The sequence below is a fragment of the Carettochelys insculpta genome, chromosome 8 (assembly GCF_033958435.1).
Source record: "Carettochelys insculpta isolate YL-2023 chromosome 8, ASM3395843v1, whole genome shotgun sequence".
Classification (NCBI taxonomy): Eukaryota; Metazoa; Chordata; order Testudines; family Carettochelyidae; genus Carettochelys; species Carettochelys insculpta.
This window is the reverse complement of record NC_134144.1, coordinates 21,927,647-21,950,157: the sequence shown is the minus strand read 5'-3', so window position 1 is coordinate 21,950,157 and position 22,511 is coordinate 21,927,647. Positions and strand designations below refer to the sequence as shown.

General features: G+C 42.3%; 1 protein-coding gene across 1 annotated transcript in view; it reads right to left on the bottom strand.

Moving 5' to 3' along the window:
* Nucleotides 1-1,743: 1,743 nt before the first annotated feature.
* COL5A2 (collagen type V alpha 2 chain) overlaps nt 1,744-22,511 on the bottom strand; it is a 201,123-nt gene continuing 180,355 nt past the window's right edge. Inside the window, exons 44-54 of the mRNA XM_075001919.1 lie at nt 21,734-21,841; nt 21,497-21,550; nt 21,032-21,139; nt 20,853-20,906; nt 19,202-19,309; nt 17,433-17,486; nt 16,053-16,160; nt 12,576-12,864; nt 11,033-11,220; nt 5,148-5,387; nt 1,744-3,483 (exon numbers count right to left, since the gene is read on the bottom strand). Of these exons, the coding sequence (XP_074858020.1) occupies nt 3,337-3,483; nt 5,148-5,387; nt 11,033-11,220; nt 12,576-12,864; nt 16,053-16,160; nt 17,433-17,486; nt 19,202-19,309; nt 20,853-20,906; nt 21,032-21,139; nt 21,497-21,550; nt 21,734-21,841 (1,458 nt within the window). The 3' untranslated portion in view covers nt 1,744-3,336. The remainder of the gene's footprint in view (nt 3,484-5,147; nt 5,388-11,032; nt 11,221-12,575; nt 12,865-16,052; nt 16,161-17,432; nt 17,487-19,201; nt 19,310-20,852; nt 20,907-21,031; nt 21,140-21,496; nt 21,551-21,733; nt 21,842-22,511) is intronic.

Genomic DNA, 22,511 nt, shown 5'->3' with positions numbered 1-22,511 from the left:
AACACCATACCCTGCTGGAGTGCAAGGGTTGGATGGACTCTGATTTTGCAGTTCAAACCATATATTTGGAGCGTGCAGAACCCCAGACCTGGAGGGAGGAGTGAGGCACATCGTCATCATCACCATCAATAACCGTGGACTCAGAGCCCGTTGGTGTCGGATGCTTCTCTCACTATTTCCTTCCATCTTTCCCTATCCTGTGCAGAGAGGCTTAGTTTCTGTAGACTAGCTCCACACCAATCTACTACATCATCTATCCATTCTCTGTGGGGTCTGCCTCTCCTATTTGAATGGTCCATTATGCCGAATGCCAGGGTCTTGACTTTTCATTCATCGTTCATTCTGCAAATATGTCCAAATAGTTGTAGCTTCCATTTTATAACCTTCTGCAGCAGGTTTTCTTTCGGCTGTATCTTTCTATGTAATTCCTCATTGGCGATCTTCTGCATCAATCCTATTCTCAGAATCTTTCTATAACAACTCATTTTGAACGCCAATATTCTTCTTTTCGAATCTTTCGTTATCACCCATGTCTCACATCTGTACAACATGCTGCTGTGAGGCCTATATCATCAGCCTTATGCATATATATGTTCAGGGCTTTTTTTCTGGTGGAACGCACTGGAACAGAGTTCCGGCACCTTTTTTTCATTAGAACATCAGAAAAATTTTCACCACCAGTCCTGCAGCAGTGCAGGGACCAGGCAGGAGCCCCCACTGACCCACCGCAGTTTGGGATAGGGCAGGAGCTCTTGCAGTTCCCTCAGCAGCATGGAGATGAGGAAGGAGCCCCCACCATCCCACAGCAGTGCTGGTACCAAGTAGGAGCCCCCGCTGGTCCCATAGCAGTGCAGGGACAACACCATAACTCCTAAGAGGAATCATCAGACTTGAGTTCCAGCACCTTTTTTTTTTCTAGAAAGAAAAAAAACTGGGTGTGTATCAGTGTCTCCAGATCAGAGTTAAAAGATTTATCCTTAGTCTATGTTCTCCGCTCATACCACATGAGAAACTACTACCAGTTAGCAGCATCTAAATTTGGGATAAAATATTATGTAGTAACCACTGATCATCACAGTCATTTAGTCATGAATAGACTGTCCATCAGCTCTGAAAAAGCCTATCCTGTTCACCTGACTCTAACCAGATTTTAACAGGAGTTTTGCCCAAAAAAAAAAAAGAAAATCAGAGAACTGAGCCTGTGTCATGTAGGCAGAATAGACTATCACCATGTGGACCTCTGAACACTCTTGGGATTCCCTATGTATATCTTCTGTACAGAGATGTGCATTTGCACACATAAAATTTACAGTACTGAAACTATTGCATTTTTGGAATGAATGATTTTTGACCATTAAATTTTGATCACTGCACATAGAACTTTGGAAATGATCTAAAAATATGTTTTGTACCATAAGAGATCATTTTAAATGACATACTGATTTGATCATCATATTTCATTCAATCATGAATAAAAATTCTGATATCTTGGCACTCCAAAGAGTATTAGTGGGGAAACTGTAGTGCATCTAGACTTACCCCTGTTGAGATTTGCAATGAATAATGAATATCATTCAAATTTTTCTCTATAATCCAATATATATAATATTTTAGGTGCACATTTTACACACACATACATCATTTAAAACAACAATTAACATTATAAAATAGTTCAGTTTTCCCCAGCAATGAACTGATGCAGGATATGTTGCAAGGGATTCTGCAAAAAGGAAACCACTGACATAACAAAAAGCATGTATTTAATTAAATGCTTTGCAATGATACATGAATAAAGCTATGTGCATGGCTTTTCTTTTGGAATAACCTCAGCTGTTTATTTGTTTTTGTTTTTTTTTTATTTAAAGAGACAAACAAAACATTGGAGAGCACAAAGGCAATAAAGAAACAGAAAAAGAACCCCTTGAATTACATTTGCACTCACATGCTTTAGGTAATAAAACATGTTGGCATAAGAAAACACTTTATATAGTGTATGACCAACAGATAAAATGCATGGTAACATTGTTCTTTCAAACACTGGAAATCTAACAGCTTTACGCTTCAAAAATACGGTGGTGGTATCTTTGTCAGGCTTTTATAGAAGTCATTTTAGCACCATTACTTAAAAAAATTATTATTATTGCCCTGCCTATCTCCAGACCTGGAATAATAACAGAAGCATATAGCACCTTTTAGTATCTAAAATAAAATCAAAAATATTAAATGCATCCCAGCTTTTAGAGATGAGGTAGCTCATGCTAAGAAATGTTGGATAATTTGTTGCCCTGGCAATTCAGGGTCAATAGGTCAAAATTACTGGCGATGCACAAATGATGGTTGACTAAAAAATCACCTCTGCAACAGTGAGTCTGAATCCTCGGTCTGGTACGTATGTGAATCACTGATGACACACATAAGCTGACACAAAACTTATGACATTGTCTATAAAACTGCATATGTGATTGTTTATTAGATTACATGACTACTAAAAGAAATCAATTGGGTACTGGGTTAAACAAATTTAAGGAACATACTCCTCCAAGTGAAAACCCCATAAATAGCAATGGAGTTATTTTCCGGAGGGAGATGGACAGACTCTTACAATTCAAATTTAGACCTGAAAGACTTAACCCTGAATTTTCTTATTTCATAAAAGTTCACAATGCTGAAGAGATATCATCTAAGTCTTCTAAAATATAAAGCTATCCACTTCTGTGTAAATTATTACTTTTACATAAAATAGCTAAGCATTTCACAAAGGACAATGCTAACTAAGATGACCTCACTTTGTGTGTGTGTGTGTGTGTGAGAGAGAGAGAGAGAGAGAGAGAGAGAGAGAGTGAGAGAGAGAGAGAGACTGGCTGGGGAAAGAAAAAGATTGGTTTCATTTAAACAGGCTGATGCAAAAGCATATTTCGTTGCAAATGTTATAAACAAGAGTTCACAAAAGTGCTCTGCTTTTCTGTTATTCAAACTGCACCCTAGCAAAAGACGTATTCCTTTTTTTATAACCCCCGCTTTTAGCCTATAAAATTTTGTATTCTACTCAAAGAAGATGGAGAAAAAAGCCCTATAATTATCAGTCAATTTTTTAAAGGGGAATAATTGGTTCTTTTGAAATTGTACTGCTGCACTGAAAAGTTGGTTTAGATCATTTAAAACTGAAGGTTTTGCAAGTAAAATAAATATTCTGAAGGAGGCCAGGCATTTAAAAAGAACTGTATGTACAATGCTGATGCAATACCAGCCATTACTTCAAGAGTCTCAGGATTAACTTCCATCAGTCTAAGTTCTTGAGTTTAGTTGTTGTTGGGAGTGTGTTAATATATTCCTCTTTTACACAAAACAAACTGGCCCAATATCAATGCCAAATTCTTGGTCTGTACCACCAATGTCCACTGGGGCGATATCTATAATAGGTAAGCGTGCCACATTCTGCGTTCTGTATTCAAAGACAGTCTGGCCGATGTTCCCATTACGTTTCTGAAAAACAAGCGAGGGAAATGTTATGACATCAATCAAAAAAGTGCCTTGAGTGCTAGCAGGTAAGCCAAGAATGCTATTAAAGTCCATCCAGATGGAACTAACTATACACCTACCTCACAATGTGTATCCTCTTATGCTGAACATTACTTACTGAAGTTTTTAAAAAAAAATATTGCTTGACCACTTGAGTCATCAGCTTCAAGTTTGAATCTTAAATAGGAATCTTACTGCCATAAAATTAGATTAATTTTGAAAATAAACGAAATTTCTTTTTGATGCATTAATAGTGTACTGCTGTATATCATATAAATACTGGGCTAACCACCTGTACAAAGTCCAAGTAAAGTTGGAGACGGTGGGGAGCATATTTTCATAAATTCCAGAATAAAATCTGATTTTACATTACAATAGATTATATAGACGTCCATGACTGAGGTATCTATATTGAAAACGGCATGGTACAGGGGAAAATTAAACCAACACAAATATAATTCCAAGGAAAAGAAGGACATTGAAAGACATGAAGGTCAAAAATACAAATTTTAAGAAACAGAAAACTGGCAGGTAAGGCCTGAGAAGAAGAAAATCTAAGGAAAAAGAGTGGTTCAGAAGAGCTGGTAGTTTCTCAAGGAGAAAGAATTAAAGGCACAACTGTAAATTAACCCAAATGAGAAGAAAAGCTGGAAACACTAGTAAGAAGCTCACACATCTCCCTCTGAAAATCAGAAAAGAAATCCAACAAAAAGTGGAAACAAGGACAAAAAGCTAAGAAGGAATATCAAAAAAGCAGCAGAAACACATAGGGGCACATTCAAAAAGTTTGAAGTTTGAGGCACATAACGAGCTATACCTAGCAATGGGCATGAAAAGTGGTAAGACAAGGTTCTTTAACTACATCAGGAGCAAGAGAAGGACAAAGGAAAGTATATGTCCTACTTACTTGGCACAGAAACATTTGATTTTGGATGTATCTGGATTCTTTGGGTGACCACACACAGCAGTAAATGGGGATGGAGAGTGAAAAGAAGGAAGACGAGACCAACACTGTGTACAATTATTGCTAAGAGTAACTACAGCTTGAACCTCTCTAATCCAGCACCACTAGGACCTGACCCATGCCAGACAAGAGAATTTACTGGACCATGGGAGCTCATATTGTTTAGCAGCATTACCAACATTTCCACTGCTTATTGGACTCTTTGAATACATTTAGGGCTAAATTACAGCTAAATAACAGCACAGAACACTACGAGCCAGGACTGGTGGCTCAAAAAAAACACTTTATGGTATCACGGGAAACACGGCCACATCCATGAGAAGCGGTCATCTAGCTAACGTAAATCATGCCAGATTGTGGAGTTTGCCGGAGAATTCTAGTTTAGAGAGGCTCTACCTCTAGTAATTAATAATGTCTCTAAATTTTTCAGAGTTCAATTGTGCATATCCAGTTCTGAAAATATGAACCAAAATGCCTTTTCCACTTGTAAATCCTATTATTTTAACACTCAGGAAGAATTTCTGAAGTATTATTCCATTAAAAATTGCCCAATTCTGTAGATTTTTTCCAACTTGAGAAAGACCTGAAAATATTAAACAATAAACAAAAATTCATTTTCCTCTATAAGAAATGACGAAATCAGTGTTAAAAAAGTAGCACTTACAGAGCAGCTGTCCTGAAGTACAGTGTATCTAAAGCGATTATTTCCTTCCGCTTTGATCTCAAGATCATTAGCACCCTTAAGAATTACAGCTTTCTTCACGTTCTTAGACTGGTCATCCATGTACCCTATACTATTCTTACAATGGTATGTGATATTCTGTGAGGCTTCCTTTGACAGAAGGCGCAAGAAGGTCATTTGGGTGACAGCTGTATTGGGTGACTCGCTATCTCCATAGACAAACTGCGAAGAGACAAGATAGATTACTTTAGGTTACAGGAATTCATATACAATCATTAATATTAATGGCTTTCAGCCACAGAAAGTCCAGAATCATTAGAATTCCTTAACAATTTGGGCACCCAGACCACTTTGGTGAATTTTGGCCATAAGGCATAGAACCAGCGCTTTTTGAGGGGAAAAAAAGAGGAGCTGGTACATAGCTGGGGATGCTGGAGGGTTGGTGGGCCTCTGGCTCTCAGCCCTGCTATACTGTGGGGAGTGGGCATCTGCCTCCCAGCCCCATGGCAGCCTTCTGGCCTCACACTGCTGCGAGGATGGCAGGAGCTCTGACTCCCAGCCCCACACTGCCATGGGGTGCAGGGCCTCTGGCTGTTGGCCCTGCACTGCTACAGGGCCTGGGAGCTCCTGCTCCAGCCCTGCTGTGAAAAAGGTGGCAGTATGCTGGACTGGTGCACACCAGCACAAGAAAGATCACTGCATAGATCCTGCACTGAGAACCACATGCACATTCCACTAGAGCCCTACCAAAGGAAACAGGATTCTAAAAAAGCACAGGGGGCCAAACTGAAGAAATTCAGAGCAGGATCAATGCCTGTAACATCAAGGCCGCATCTACACTAGCAAATACATTCGACAGTAACATCGAAAGAAGCCCGTCTTTCGAAATTCCCCACAGAGCACCTACACACAAATTGAGATGTTTCAAAATTAACTTTGAAAGAACAGGGCCATGACGTCGAAGTCAGTCCTCTGTTCCTGCAGCGGGAAGAACAAGTGTAGACGCTCAGCAGATAGCTCTTTCCAAAGAGGGAGTCCTCCATGGCAGTGATCAGCTGGCAGGTGGCAGCACCGCTCTCAGCACAAGTGGAGCTCTATGGCCCCTGCGTCTGCCCACATTTAACGACTCAAGCTCCCACAAGCCCCACGGCAGGAAGCTGAGAGTGGGCAGGCAGGAGGGAGCCCACGCCACTCTCCAGGACACTGTCTGCTGTGATGCCCCAGCCAGCCCACCACACTCCCTGGCCCCATGGCCAGCCAGCCAGACCCCCGCCCACTCCAGGGGCCCCTCAAGGAGATCAGGGAGCCCTCCCAGGAGACGAGCCAGGACCTGAAGCACTGGGTCCCCTCCTGGATGGAGGGCGAGCTCTGGGACCTCTTCTCCCTATGCGAAGATGAGGATGTTTACTATCAAATGGGGGTCCAGCACTGCAAAGCCACAGCATTTGAGTGGCTCTTCAAGGGCCTCACCATATGGGGCCACCCCACCCACAACCTAGACTAGGTGAGGTACAACGTGAAGGAGCTCCCCCAGTGCTACTGCAAGGTCCAGGAGGAGGTCAGATAGTCAGGGGCAGCACCCACCAGCTGCACCTACTACAAAGAACTGGATATCTCCTTGGGCCCAAGGAGACAGGACCCCCAGCTGTCATCCTGGACACAACAGAGCCCAAGACAGAGACAGAGATGTTGAGGGGGGGCAAGGACCCCCAGGGACCAGCAGTCGGAACCAGGCACCTGCAGATGATCTGGAGACTCAACACCATCAGTGATGACAAGAGCTCAAGTGAGGGGGCCCTCATCATCAACATTATGTCCGGGCCATCCAGCTGGGCCTCCCTCCACCTGTGTCTCACCTGAGTTCCTGGAGGAACCCTCACATAGGTGTTGTGCATGCTGGTTGCTCGGGGACCCAGGGAGGGGGTGCTCAGTCCTGCTCAGACTGGCCGCAGCCCACCCACTTGGCCGCTGGCTCCAGTCCACGTGGAGCCCGGATGGCTATGCTCCACAGGCCATGGGGGGGCTAGCACACAGCACTCAGCACCATGCAGCCAGGCCAGCACCATGGGCAGCACAGCCATGGAGGGACCGGGGGTACAGAGGGGAACCCATGCCCATGCCACCCATGCGGGGAACTCTGGGATCCAGACATCACAGGGTCCCCGGACAGGAAGGGGAGGGGCAGGAATGCAGTGACTAAGAGCCAATTCTTCTGTCCCCTTCTGTCTCCACAGCTCCAGCAGCCAGCAGCCACATGAACCCAGTCCACATGACAGGGGGCCCAACCACAAAGGGCAAGGGGGAGTGGCCCAGACCCCAGCTGGGGACAGCTTAGGGCTGCCACCAGGCTGTCCACCGGCACCACCAGGGTGGGGGATCCTGCCCACACAGCAGCCCTCTGAGACCTCACAAGTGTGCTGCAGGAGTGGCTCGCGATGGAGCAGCAGGCCTGGGACAGGGTGGAATCCAACTTGGACCCCCGACACAGGCCATGACTGCCCACCTGGCCCCACCCACTGCCCCCTCACAAGCAACTCCCATACCTGCCCCTTCTGTTCCCTTCTCTCTGTCCTTCGGCCACCTGTCACCCAGCCCCATTCCAAACTTTTGCCCTCCAACCTCCCCACCTATGCCAGCCCCCCTGACACCCTCCCCTCATCCAACCTCCCCGATCCAGCCCCCTCATCACCCTCCCCCCACTCCAGCCTCCCCCCACATCAGCCTCCCCCATGTGCCCACCCTCACTTCCCAGGTCCCAACCCACCTCCTCCTGGCCAGCCTCATCCAGTTGATCATCATGCTCCTGGTTGGGGCCGGCCATGCGGAGGTGGCTCCCCCTGCCCCTCACTCCCCCACATGCCATCCCCGACAATGCTGTGGATGCTGGGGCCCAGCCATGCCCCTACCTCCCCATGCTCCCAGCCTGGGCGCAGCCCTAAGATGGCCCCCGGAAATGGTGAGGGGGTAGGGTCAGGAGATAGGGATACCATCCTTCAACCCCCATCAAGAGTTAAGACCCCCCCACCCCAACCCCTGACCCTCCTGAGGCATTGGTGTCCACCTGCCCTGGCCCTCACCACTCCTGTAAATAGTTCCCCCAACTCCCCAGTTCATTGCTCCCCCACCCCACAGTTCGTAGTTCTCCCAAATCCCATTACATAGTTTCTATGGTTATGAACACAAACACATTGTTGATATGTATGCAGTAAATGGTTTACTTGTGGTTACCCCTGTGTCCAAGTGTAAGTGTGTGGGGTGGCATTCGGGGGGGGGGAGTGTGTGCATGGGGATTGTGGGAGGGTGCATGCTGGGGGTGGGGTCAGTGGCTCCCGAGCAAATGCCTTACAAAGGCCCTCCCTTACCTGCACCCCGTCCCACTGGGCCTGGTGGCAGTGGGTGGTGGGAGGCTGCTTGTGGCCGTGCCTGGCCTTGGCAGCCCACCCCTGCACAAGTAGCTCTTGCTTAGCCTCCACCAGGTTGTGCAGGGTGCAACATGCCCCTACCACCACCATGACATTGGGGAGGTCCACCTCCAGCCTAGCTAGGAGGCATTGGAAGCTCCCCTTCAGGACATTTGGACGCTGTCTTTCGAAAGAGTGGTGGGGCCTTCTGAAGCAGCGGGTCGGATCTTCAGTCCCCATTTGCCTGTGTGGACACTCCTTTTTGAAGGGCTGTCTTTCTATATGTATGTTCGAAAGCCGTCCTTTAGAAAATGTGTTTTAGTGTAGACACAGCCAAAATGTAATAGCTCACTACAGATGCCAAAAAATGTACAATAAATGTCAACAACAAAAAACAATTTCCACTATGTGGGATGAGGCTAGGGCAGCCACACTGCATCATCTCCTCTTCCAACCTGCCTGCTCTGGGAAAGCTGCAATAGTGACTCTCGATTAAAAGATGCTTTTGATATGTCCCAGTGCAGGTTACAGAGCCCAGTAACCAGCTTCAGAACTTGCACAGGGCATATCAAAAGCATCTTTGAATCAAAAGAGACACTTTTCGGTTAAGCAATGTGGCAGCAACTGTGGACCTTTTAAATTGACAGGCCCCTGGGCAATTGCCCCTTTATCCCTCGACATCCTTCACCTCCATGAGTGTGCCTGATAGTAGGTGCCTAGCAGATCTGACTGTGTTATCAAAATATTAAATATTCATTTACGAGTTTTCCTGTTGGTCAAATTTATCTCCTCTCCAACATCGAATTATGGATTAAATATTCTCCAATCTGAGATGCTGGCACCCACACCAGCTATTGCCTTTAATGCCCTTCATAGGAACTCCCTCATCAGCACCTCAAGTGGCCCAGGGGGTGATAGATCTGAAGCTCATTGTGGGATCCTGGTGTTTTACATGGTGATGCTAGGTTAACATAACCAATGGGCATTGTGTCTGCAGAGGGATTGCATTGTTAGCCATTTTGATTTCAACATTTTGTTTGTGAAACCAAATTTTTGGGAAATAAGTTAGGGATACCAAAGGAAGTTTGATATTTGTGAAGGAGTAAATATTTTTGTATCAAGTGAGTAACACCTTGATTGTCATTCTGCCAGTTTCTTATTGTGGCATGATCTGCTCGGAATAATAGGCAATATCCACAAAAAAAAAAAAAAAGAAAGAATGAATTGAGAATCATTTAAGTAAAAGCACTTGTAAGATGTTTGTTCCAACAGCACTTGCAGTCGGCAAGCAGGAAACTTTGATTGAAATAACTGATTTTTCTTATATTTTGCATTTGTATTTTTTAATTATTTTCCTGAAGACAGGCTGATTTTCATTGACTGGTAATCATGAAAAAAGGTTTAGTTGCAACTAAATATAGCCTTCACAATGAATTTGGTATCACTTTTTGCTATCTAGGAGGATACCATGTATCGGTATTCCCTCATTTAAACAAATATGTAGCTTAACTTACATTTATTTGTAGTCTTAATTTTTACATTTTTATCTTGTTAGAAAATGGTGACTGATGCATATATTTATTGTGTGGTGATTGGGTTTTCACTTGTGATTTATGCCAAGCTCCATCTGAATGGAATTTCAAATTCAATTAAAATGCACAAAACTAGAGTCTTAAATGTGATGTATACAGTGCTTTTTTTTTTTTTCCAAAATAAGAGGAGCTGGTACTCAGCTGTCTTCCCATTCCCTCTCCCCTCCCCGTCCCAATGGGATTCCGTGGCTGGGGCTGCTGAGCTGCCGGTACTCACTACCAGCAAATAGTGACACAAAAAAAGCACTGGGATGTATACATAAGAAAATATGTTTTATCAAAAGGTTCATGAAAACATGTTTTGCATTTAAAGCTAACTGACTTATTACCTAAAGGAAGTATCTATGGTTAGTGGATTAAACTGATTGGCTTTGGTCATTATGTCCAACAAGATTTTAAACTAGTAGATCTCATCCTTTCACATCTCATTTTAAACCAATATATTGGAAGAGGAAAAAAGTTTCCCTGCTTTTTCAACTCCCCATTTCTTAGCTTTGAATGATCTAGTCATTGAACTGATATGATTGAATAAGCTTAAATACATAAATAAAAAATTCTGCATCTACAGAGAGGCTAGCGCTATCAAAAACTGGTTTAGCAGTTCAATCAACTATGGTTCCAAGTGCTTATCCAGTGACTTCAACCAGTTCAGCTTTGACGTCCTTTAAAATCTGGCATCAAATAGATACCACTTACTATTTTTGCACTTAATTGAAATGTTGACTTTAATATAGGCTGTCTATTTCAAATTGAATTTTAAATACTTGTTTAAAAACATTCCATTTAAATAAAAATACTTTACTTTAACTTTTAAAAATCCATTTTTAAAAATGTTATCACTCTTCTTTTATCCATATTAAACATATTTAGTTACCTGTGATCCCCTGTTCATATCCAGGCCATACCATACAGGCTTGAGGCCTTGTGATCTACTAGTCCACCATGTTTTGCGGGGTATGCTGAATGGATTTGCAGAAATACAAGTCTCTCCAGTTTCCATATTGCAGTAGACTTTTACAGCATCTTCAACACAACCCTGGTTAGGGTCAATCCAATATTCTCCTGAAAAAACAAAAAATATAATTTCTTCTATATCAGTAAAATTCCTAAATTAATCAGAAAATTACAATTCAGAATCCCTAGATATCTCAAAAACACAAGCTCCATGTTTACCTAATGTCTTTTATTTTGATGTCTTAATACCTAATCAGTCTGGTTTGTCAAGAAACAATTTGTGTAAACATATTGGGTTTGACATAACAACCCTCTACTTGTTTTAGTGTATTCCCAAGTGATAAATTCCAGTGCAATAGTTGCATTGGTATTATAAGCACTTTAAAATTGGGGTAATTTGGTCAGGATTTTGCTTAAGGCCAGTTCTTAATTTGTCATGAAAAGGTGTTCAGGCTCAAGCATTTTTTTAATTATACTTTTAAAGGTGATACCCCAAATTTATAGGTGCCTGGGTTCAGCCCTGGCAAGCCCTGACACAAATGAAGCATGGCTTAATCCCATTACAAAGCCTCTTGACTCTGTAGGTTGGACCTCTCTAGTCCAGCACTCTTGAGACCTGACTGGTGCCAAACCAGAGAATTTGCTGAACCAAGGGAAGTCAATATTGTCTAGCACATTGCCAACACTTCCACTGCCTACTGGGCTCTTCGAAGACAGCACTGAACCCCGAAAGCCAGGACTGGTTGCTGTAAACAAACTTTATGAGGCTGTGGAAGATTGGCCACGCTCATAATAAGTGGAAATGCAGCTAACTAAAATCATGCAGGACCATGGATGTTGCCTGACCAGAAAGTCCTGGATTATAGAGGTTCAACTTGTATTCTGGTTCACAAAGCAGACAAGCCTGGCAATGGAGCACAGCTGCAGGAGAAAGAGAAAGGTGAGGGTGGACTTCTCCCCAGCCATTCTCCAGCAGCCAGACAATTTTTATAGGATGCTGGAAATGAGTAAATTTGAGTAATGGGTTGGAATTACTCTAAGACCAATGAGGTGTACAAAATCATTCTGAGTCAAGCATGTCCATGTTAGTACAGCAACTGAAACTATTATGCATTCAAGGGCAGCATTTAGCATTCAATACTTAATTACTATTGGTTCAAACATGCTAATTACCAGCATATCACTGTGATCAGACATACAGGTTTTTGTGCTCCAGTGTGTTCACATTTACAGAGATTGCACTCCAAGGGATTTATGTAATAAAATACTCAAGAATAAACAACATTTTTGCAAGAGGTTTTTGTGCTCCTTTATTCAAAAGACCTGGTATGAACTATAACCAATACCACACCAATCCACATCATGCATGTTTTCCCCAAGATCCTAAGAACAGAATGGCAATACACCATGGCAACGAGGCATATGTAGATACTGCATTATTAATTGCTGCATTCTATACACACCGCTTTTCTTGGATGGATGACAGAGCTTTAGATCATCACAAGTGCGTGCTGGGTGTTTCTTGGAGCCATCCGGGCTGCGCATGGTTTCAATCTGGCTACTCAGCGACTTCAGTGTGGCATGGACGCCTGGGTCTGTTTTGTTGTCATCAGCAGCTGCTTCATCTTCAGTGAATTCTGGCAGTGGATCTGCCATACTGTCATCAAAGTGGCCCATAATGTCTCCGATGGCAGCTGTGAGGTGGCCTGGAGGACCCGGAGGACCTGGAGGACCAGGATCACCGGGAGGACCCTAAAAGTAAAAGCAGTAACAGAGAAACGTGTTCCTTTCATTAGATAATAGACACTTAAAAGAGAAGCTCAAGCCAAAAACCCAGCTCTAATCAACCTCAGACTGAGGAACAGTTCTGATCCAGAGCAATACTTCACAGAGGACTGCTGTCTCTACCAACAAACATAAGAGATCTACAGGCCCAACACATCTCAGGGCCTAACCGTCTATGGTGTTGTCTTCTACAGCTCTGAGCATTTTGGCAAGAAATTCAGGAAAGCATTTTTTTACCATGTGCAAAGGGATACTGTGCTAAAGGAGAAACTCTGATGGTGCTAAACAATGAACAATGAATGCTACAATGGGCCAAACGAAAACTTTCATCTAAATAAGCCTGAGCTTTAGGGTATGAATTCCATGGATTCTAATTGTAAATCTTACTTTGTGGTACCACCTGTGTTCCCTGTAAGCTGTGTACTTGTGCGAGTGCTCAGGAAAGATTCAAATGCTGCCCAGAAGAGCACTCACAGCCAGTCTTTCTCTTTCTACTGATGATGCACATTCACATGTCTCCATGCACATAAAAATTCATTCTGTACGTGGATGGAAAAGATTAGAGGACACATTGCTTTATATGAAGATTTAGGCATAAAACTCCCTTTGAAAGTAATTAACCAGAATTTAAAACTGATGTTACAATTGTCCAGTCAGGAGCATGTCCATGAAGCTAATGCATTCTGAGTCTAGGAAATATGGTAAGAAATGTATTTTTAACATGTCACTGGGAATTTGTAACTGAGGTAACTATTGGGAGAAAGTAATACTAGAAAGGATAGTTTGGGATATCCCAGTTTACTGTCTCAACTACACATCTGATCTGGGTTAGATTCAAGCTGTTAGAAATACTCAACATTCGAGCTCTACATTCAGTTGGTGACACCTCAGCAATAGCTGAAATATACTGAAAATTTGGAAGGATTTGAACTGATTCAGACATCAGAAGTGACAAGAATCCTTGGGTTATGAGACAGTAGGTCCCAATCTACCTGTACCACTAAGGATATTTTTATCACATCTCTGTTCAGTCATCTCTTCAAATTAATAAACCCCTTCTTTTTAATCTAACATCAGATGAAGACGTTTTTCAGTCTTTGATCGCCACCCTTTTCTTGACCCCACTAAGTCTATCTTTTTTTAGATGGGGTAACCAGTTCCACACACAGAATTCCTATCAGGCCGCCTCACTGGTTGTATAAAGACATTGTAGTTTTCTTTGTTTGGTTATAATCCCATTCCTTATGCAGCCTGAAATCTTGTTTCCTTTATTGACTGGGGCTGCTTATTGACCAGAAGTTTTCATTTATTAGTCTACACAACACTTTCTTTATTTGATACAGTTAACCTAGAACCTTACTAAGTGTCTGAGTAAGTTCAGTGTTTCCCTCCAGCTAACACTACTTTGTGTCTGTCAGCATTGAATTTCATTTGCCATCATGCTGTCCATTCATACAGCTTGTTCACATCTCTCTGACATTCCTCCCTGTTCTACTCCTGGCTGACCTACATAACTTTGCACAGTCTCCACATTTTACCTCTTTACTCAGTGTCTTCACAAACCACTAAGACACATATCCAACATCCTATCTTTTTAAACTGGGCATCCCTGGTGCTGGAACAATTTTTAGGGTGGGTGCTCTGAGCTGTGCCTGCCTCTTATCCCTGTCTGTGCTCCTCATCGCTTCAAACTGGGCCCAGAGCTGGGGATGGCTGCAGAACCCTGGGCAGGGGCAAGGAGCTGATCCCTAAGGCTGCCAGCAGCTGGGGTCTCAGGCTGCAAAGGAGCCAGCAGCTAGAAAGCTGGATCTGACTGTTAAGCTTCTGGGGCTAGGGTCCTGAGTGGCAGTGGGTCCCCCGATGCAGACTGGTGGCTGAGAGCCCAGCACAGGTTGATACTGGGTGCAGCACCTGGAGGTGCTTTAGCACTCCCCGGAATCCCTGCTTCCTGTGCTTACGTTGGCCACTGTTGGACAACAGGATGCTAAACTAGATAGGCCTTTCTTCTGACCCAGTATCGTCTTCTTATCTTCTGATGACACAGGATATTCTATAGAGCCTTGAGATACACTGCACTGTTAACCTTTTGACATTTACTGTTTAATTATACTCTTTCATTTTCTGCCTCCTAGCCAGTTTCGGATTCCGTAACAATAATTTGCCTCTCATTTGAAGATTAGTCACCTGCTTTAGTACCCTTTTGTGCAGAATCTTGTCCAAGTCTTTGGGAAGTCTCCATAAATTATATCAACCAATTCCCCTTCACCCACTACTTTACTGTTGCTCAAAGAATTCTAAGCTATTATTGAAACAAGGTTTTCCTTGACCAAAGCCATTCTGGTTAGATCGTATGAGAACATATACTTCTGAGTGTTTTATTAGTCTGTTTATTATTCCAAACAATTTATCTCACCTGTAACTCTGGATCTCCCTAAAGCCATTTTTAAAAATACAAACACAATATTTGTGACCCTCAAAAGGAATGCTTAAAAGAATTAATGCCAAATCTATACATTATTTATGCTATTGTAAAACCAGTGTAAATCAGGTGATGTTATTCTGCATTTAAACCTACATAACTGAGCAGAACTTGTCCTGTAGATATCTACACCAGGACTGAACAATAAGCAAGGATGTACAAACATAATTCTCTCAATCATTTGTAGCATCTGAATTCCAAGCAGCAAAAAGAATTGTTTAGAATGGAATATGGAGTTTTAACTAAGCATCATGCGCTGCAATTCAAAACAGGAACTATCAGAGTCAGTAGCAGGAGAGGGTGTAGAACAAGCTCCCCCAGGAAGTGGTAAAAGTTCCATCTCTGGAGTCATTCAGATCTATACAGGATGGCTTACTGAAAACTGTATTGTAGAAAACAATCCTGTCCTAGGAATTCAGACACATTTAGCAAAGACATTTTTTTTCTCTAACTTCCAGAGTGACTTATAATGGAAATATTTAACATATTATATTTCAGTTTACAAATATCATGGCTAAAATCCTATTTTCTATATTATTTGTGGAGTTACAAGTCCTTAAGAAATACTGACCTGTCATTAGGCATTACTCATCAATCTAAGATCAATTGTAAAGAGCGACTTCTAACATCAAAATACCAGAAGGCAGCTTTTTCCCCCAAATTCCCATGAACTCACTTCAGGACCCGCTTCTCCTAGACTTCCTCTTACTCCAGGAGGCCCCAGTGGGCCAAGTGGTCCAGGACTTCCATCTTTGCCTGAAGGGCCAACTGGACCTGGAGGTCCCTGAATAAAATTAGAGAATTAAAGATGGGCTTTAATACTTAACAATCAAATTAGCACATTTACTAAAATGCCTTTTACTTTAAACTTGAAACAATCCATTAATTTTTGAAAATTTAGAAAGTAGATGTGTACTGGTACTTCTGAATTTTCCCAGCCTCATGCCACAGACCCAGGCAGGAGAGCTGAAGACCAGAGAACAGCAGAGAGAGTTACATGCTGACTTCTAAAGATGGAGAACCAGAGCCAAGGGTCAGAAATGATGGATGGCAGGAGACCAGTGCAGGGGTTTGCTTACTGATGGCTCCACACTGAAAGGTTGGGCACTGGGAAGAGTGTGAAAGCCAGACAGAGTGAGGGCTGCTCCCCTGGTGAGGACGATCACCAAGCAGAGAGGCTGTTGGGGACCTAGGTGAGGTGTGCAGTGGCCGTCTAGAAACAAGATGGCTAACAAGGCAGAAGGTGCTGGAATGTGATAGATACTATGTCAATGAATGACAGGATATGGGATTTGAAGGACTACAGGCACTGGGTTTGAGAAATGGACTGTAGTTTGGGACATTTGTTACTGCTTTTGTGGACTGTGTTTCAATAATAAATGGACCATAAGGGCCGTGTCTACATGTGCCCCAAACTTCGAAATGGCCACGCAAATGGCCATTTCGAAGTTTACTAATGAAGCGCTTCATTAGCATGCGGGCAGCAGCGGCACTTCGAAATTGATGCGGCTTCCCGCCGCGCGGCTCGTCCCAATGGGGCTGCTTTTCGAAAGGACCCCCGCCTACTTCGAAGTCCCCTTATTCCCATGGGACGCGGCTTGCCGCCCCATCTGGGCAAGCCGCGTCAATTTCGAAGTGCCGCTGCCACCTGCATGCTAATGAAGCGCTGAATATGCATTTCAGCGCTTCATTAGTAAACTTCGAATTGGCCATTTGCGTGGCCATTTTGAAGTTTGGGGCACGTGTAGACATAGCCAAGGAGTCATATTACTTAGGCAAAAATCCTGGAATGGGGATACTGAAGCAGGAACATCAGGAATGTCACAGCCTGATGCAGAAAGATGGCCAAAAAGGGGTCACCGTATCACAGTTTACTTCTGTATAAGCTTTTGTAACAATTATTAAACACCACAATATACCCTAACGAAAAAGAATAACATGAATAATCATATGAAATTATTTGCAGCTCAGATCAACAAACTTTGTCTGCCTAATAGTGAACTGTACATCATAATCTAATGCTTCCACAGTCTTATATATAACACAATATACTCACTCTAGGGCCAAAAGGACCTGGAATTCCCGGACTTCCTTGTTCACCAATGGGACCCTAAGCAGAAGAGATTATATTTTTATTATATTTTAGATTGAACATCACCTTATCTTTAAAATTATGTATGTCTACAAAGCTATGACCACCAACCTGAGTAAAGATGCACCCAGGAAACATGTCACAATTTCCCACTGGGATCTCAGACATTGTGCATTTTTCATTTTCAATGAATTATTGTCTTTTGCCACAGCAACACAAAAACAATGGTCATCAACAAACACTACTACAAATCCACAAAATATTATGTCTAAGGTCACATGAACAGGAAGTCTTTAGATCAGATTTATTCAGTATTAATATGGATGGCAATAATATATAGGAATTTATCACATAAGGAAAAGAGGACCCAGCCACAATCTTTATCTAAAACAAAAATCAACCATGCTTTCTCAGACTCAAATGGAACGAAGTTTTGGTTTAATTGTTTTGCCTGTTATATTTTTGCCATTGTCTAGGATCAGGGCATAAGTACTCTCGTACCGTTGAAATCAGAAAGTACCAGAAGTGCCATATGATTAAGGTTTAATAAGAAAGACTTCTGTTATGATTCATGGACCTTAAAGAGTTGAAATGGGCTGTAGAGAAGCATCTAAAGTTCTGCACACTTATTTAAGAGCAACCAAGAGTGCAACAATATGGGTGATGCAAATGAGATAGGCACAATTCCTGAACAAGCATAGGTGCTATAACAGGATTTGAAAGAGTGCAGCATATACCCCCATATTCTACCAGGCTCTGGGCCAGTGCTTCCCTGGGTGGGTGGATGGAACTATCCATGGATCTATCCTTTCATTGGTGTCCTGTGCCATTGGCAATCCAAGTATCTTACACTCCTTCCCTTATGCCTCAGCACTCTCAAAGACCACTTATACCTATCTCACCTGAACTAATCTTGGTGTTTTATTTATTACCAGTCACTGTAACACTTAAGTGTTGTTTAGAAGAGTTTTAAGTTTCATTTAAGTCTATGATCTCAGATCCAGAGTTATAAGTTCACAGGTTTGTTGAGAAGACCTGACCTGGGATATGCTGGCTAGAGAGTACAAGATTAAGTAATGAGAGGATAAAGTCCAGGAAGAAGACCCAGAAAAGGATAGTCCAAGACACTGAAGGAGGACACAAGAAAGGTCAAGGTAAGCTTGGAAGATGCACTCAGCTTGGAAAATGCTTGAAGATGAAGAACAAGAGCCAACAACTGCAACTAACAGGACAGTCATCTGTGCATGGAACAAATATCACATATTATATATAATTACCCCTAATGTCAACAGAAACCATGCAGATTTCTATGCTGCATACAAAATTTATTACCTCTTCAATGGTAAGTTGTTTGGGCAAGAGAACTGTGGTTTCCTATATGTTTGTACACTCCCTAGAGTATCTTACATGCGATAAGATTATTACTCTCAATGGTAGCAGCAGCAGCAGCATGCATACCACTGAGGTTGATTAAAATGAAATTATGTTTTGGACAAATATACTTGATGTATGAGGAACAAGAAATGAATCTGACAATTTATGGCATTGATATTAGCAATGTACAGTATTTACATATCAGAAACTACAGACACCCAGGGAACCAGAGTGTGTCTGTCTAGTAAGCATATTTATTGGTAGCCGTGTAGCTTCTCCCATTGGTTCATTTTTCATATCAAAGTCTAAACAGATGTGTTATTTTTTTCTTTTCTTGCTAATTTAAGAAAACAACTTACAGGAGGACCAGGAAGACCTTGAAGACCAGTGAAACCTCTGTGACCCTTCTGGCCCCTGTCACCTCGGTCTCCATTATCACCTTTGTCACCACGGGGGCCTTGGGGACCCTATAGGTACAAAAACAGTCAAATACAGGATTCTAAACTAAGGACAAACTTTACTTTGCTCTGGACACTAGTGTCTGATACTGCTCACTTCTAAAGGCAGAAAGCAGCAGGATGCCTTTTACATAGAAGAAAATGCCACACAGCTACAAAAAAACAGCTGGTTCCAGTAAATTTTGCCCCTTCTGTTCACCTAACATTTAAAAATACCGGTATGAAGAATAGCAAAGATGCTATGTAATATTATATACCATACTTATAACAATACTCATTCCATGTTTGATAGTGGGAAGAAATGCTATGGAAGGAGACTTCTAAAATGTTATGAGTAAAAATGACCTGTACAAGGCTGTATTTTCAGTACCACGAAGGAAACTGTCTTCACTTCTCAGAACTAGTTACACCCTGTGAGGGTCCTGCAGTTTTCATTAAGGTAAACTTAAATTTGAAACTTTGATGGGATTGTTGCTTGAGTATGGACTATGACATTAGGACTCAGGTGCCCAAATGAATTTGTTCTTGCAATTATTTAACTCCAAGGTCTTGACATTTAAATTTTAAATTGGTTAAAAATCACTCAAAATACTGCTTTAGCTTACACTTTTAATATTATATTTTCCAGTCCAAATGTTATGCTAGTCTAAGGGACATTTGAAATACATAACAATATTTTGAAAATCTACACCTTGAAACCAGAGTGAATTTCAGGGCAAGAAAGCATTCTCTGCTTTTCCTTCTTCATCTAATCTTCTGATTAGAAATGTCAAAACTGGATTCTGATATTTAAACCCCCTTTGAGTCTCTGGGAATGATTTTGATTCTTGATTCCATGCCCAAACTCCTGTAAGAACTTCACACAGAATCAGAAATTGAAAGACCTATCTATTTCGGCTTCAGTTCAGCTGCAGCAAAATTTCATTATATGAGTGAGTTTGTTTCATGAAAATAGCCTATTTTGTTATATTTCTGCCATTTTCACCTGAAATCCCATGAGATTAGCCTATGATATCTCAGCGTCATCAAATATGAACACAAGTACAAATCCTGAATTGGCTTTATTCTATACACCAGGCACCTGAGACCAACAGCCACCTGCTTGGCCATGTTCTCTTGCATTATGTAATTGTAACTCTAGGGATGCTGCAATCACTGACGAGGGAGAGCAAGTGAAGTTTCTGCTCTACATCCTTAGCTGAGAGCCAGCTGGACTTCAGCTCACATGGTGGAGCACAGGGCTTTAGTGGCTATGGGTGCAGGTTCAATCTCTCCTGCTAATGACCTGGGTCAGTCAGTCTTAGCAAAGTACAGAATATTTGATGCTTCTTATTATCTCTTTTAAGTCGATTTTGACACACAACGCACTGTCATAGCCAGCCAGCTGGAGAATCTAACAGGATTATATAACAGAGCAGGTTTACTATTCAGTAGGTACAGTTCTCTATAGCTCATCATTATTCCGCCTTCTAAACCCAGCTCTTCTTGCCCTTGCATTTCATGTAAAACTATTTGATTTGGGGGACAGTACAGCAAATGACATTGAACTTACAGGCAAGCCTCGTTTTCCAGCACGACCAGGTGGACCCAGTGGTCCTCGAGAGCCCTGCATGAAATGCATAGATATGTTATGGGAAGAAATGCAGCACATCTTTTCCTATCATGTGAATAAAATCATGATGTAACAACACATAAAATTAGCAAAACATCTCAAATAAAGTCCCTACTTACTGGTTCACCTCTTTGCCCTGCTTCTCCTGTAGGGCCTACCGGTCCTGAAGTTCCTGGACCACCCTGTGCACCTGGTAATCCTGCAGGTCCAGGTTCACCACGATCACCCTACAAATCAACACAATTTATTTACTGTATATTTAAAAAAATGGGTCCAGATGACATGAACAGAATTTTCTATCTGTGTGCTTTAGTTATGAACATGGGGGTTAGCTGGACATGCTTGCTATCAGCTCTCAAGAGTGAGCCGCTATAGGAAAGAGGCTTTTAGCTAGGGTTCCCCAGCTTTGAAATCTGTATCTTTCTGAAGCTCATCACAGTCCTTATTTGGGGTTGGAATGTGGATTCTTTCTTAGCTCTCAGTAGGGGGTACTCTAGGTGCCATGCACGGGAAAGGATTTGCCACAGACCAGGAAAAGAATGGAGATTTACAGCAACGTCTTAATGCTATTAACATGTTCTTACACGTTCACCAACAGCTCCATCTCGTCCAGGGGTACCATCATTGCCAGCAGGGCCCTACACATATGAAAGGAAAAAGTAAGGCCATGCTTAGTTACTGGTTTGACCTGCAGGGAACAATGTTATATTTTCCCAAAGATGGACTAGAAACTAGCAGGTTTTTCCCAGCTCTAACTTTTGTGACTTAAATAATTACAGTAAGCTTGTTACTTTTGCCTGTTATTAAGCTACAGTACTTACCTCTGGACCAGGTTCACCTACTGGACCACTGGGACCTGGTGGGCCAATTGGCCCTGAGGGACCTTTATCTCCAGGTGGCCCTGTTGGACCCGGTTTTCCTGGTGTACCCTAAAAGACAAGAAATGCCTAATAAACTATTGAAGAGAATGGAACAAAGAGAACTCAGTAGATAAGATCACCAGTTGTTAGTCTTTATTATGGTGAATCCAGTCTTAAGCTCTAACAACATTTGTAGCTTTCAGAATTTCAGGATGGAAGAATGTGCGTGAACAGATTTTGAATATCCTTTTGCTTTGCTGTATAGTACTAAGCAATTTAATTGTGCCATTAAAATTTATTAACCCATCTGGTGGACTAGTCTTTTATCAGTTGGGAACTGTGCTTTGAAATAAGCAGTTCCAATCAAAGCTTGAAAAGGACCAGATCCTTTGTTAGGTTATGCAAGGTCCATGCTGCACTAATGCTCTCTTGCTTGTTGGACCAACTGGCAGCCTAACAAGTCTCCAGCATAACTACAGCAAATTAAACATGACTGTTGGCTTGAACTTTTATTGAGCCTGACCATCCACCTCTAGACCAACGTAACTTCTGATTACCAATCTTGGAACAAGCTTGCATAACTGCAAGTTTCTCAGGAAAGCGAGCCCCTTTGATAATCACTGTACTTAAGGAGTTGATGGTTCCCCCTCAGCAAGCTTTCAAAATGTAGGAATTCTACAAGAAAAAAATAGAATTTTGGAAGGTGCAAAGTTCACTGACAATTATAACTACTAATTAT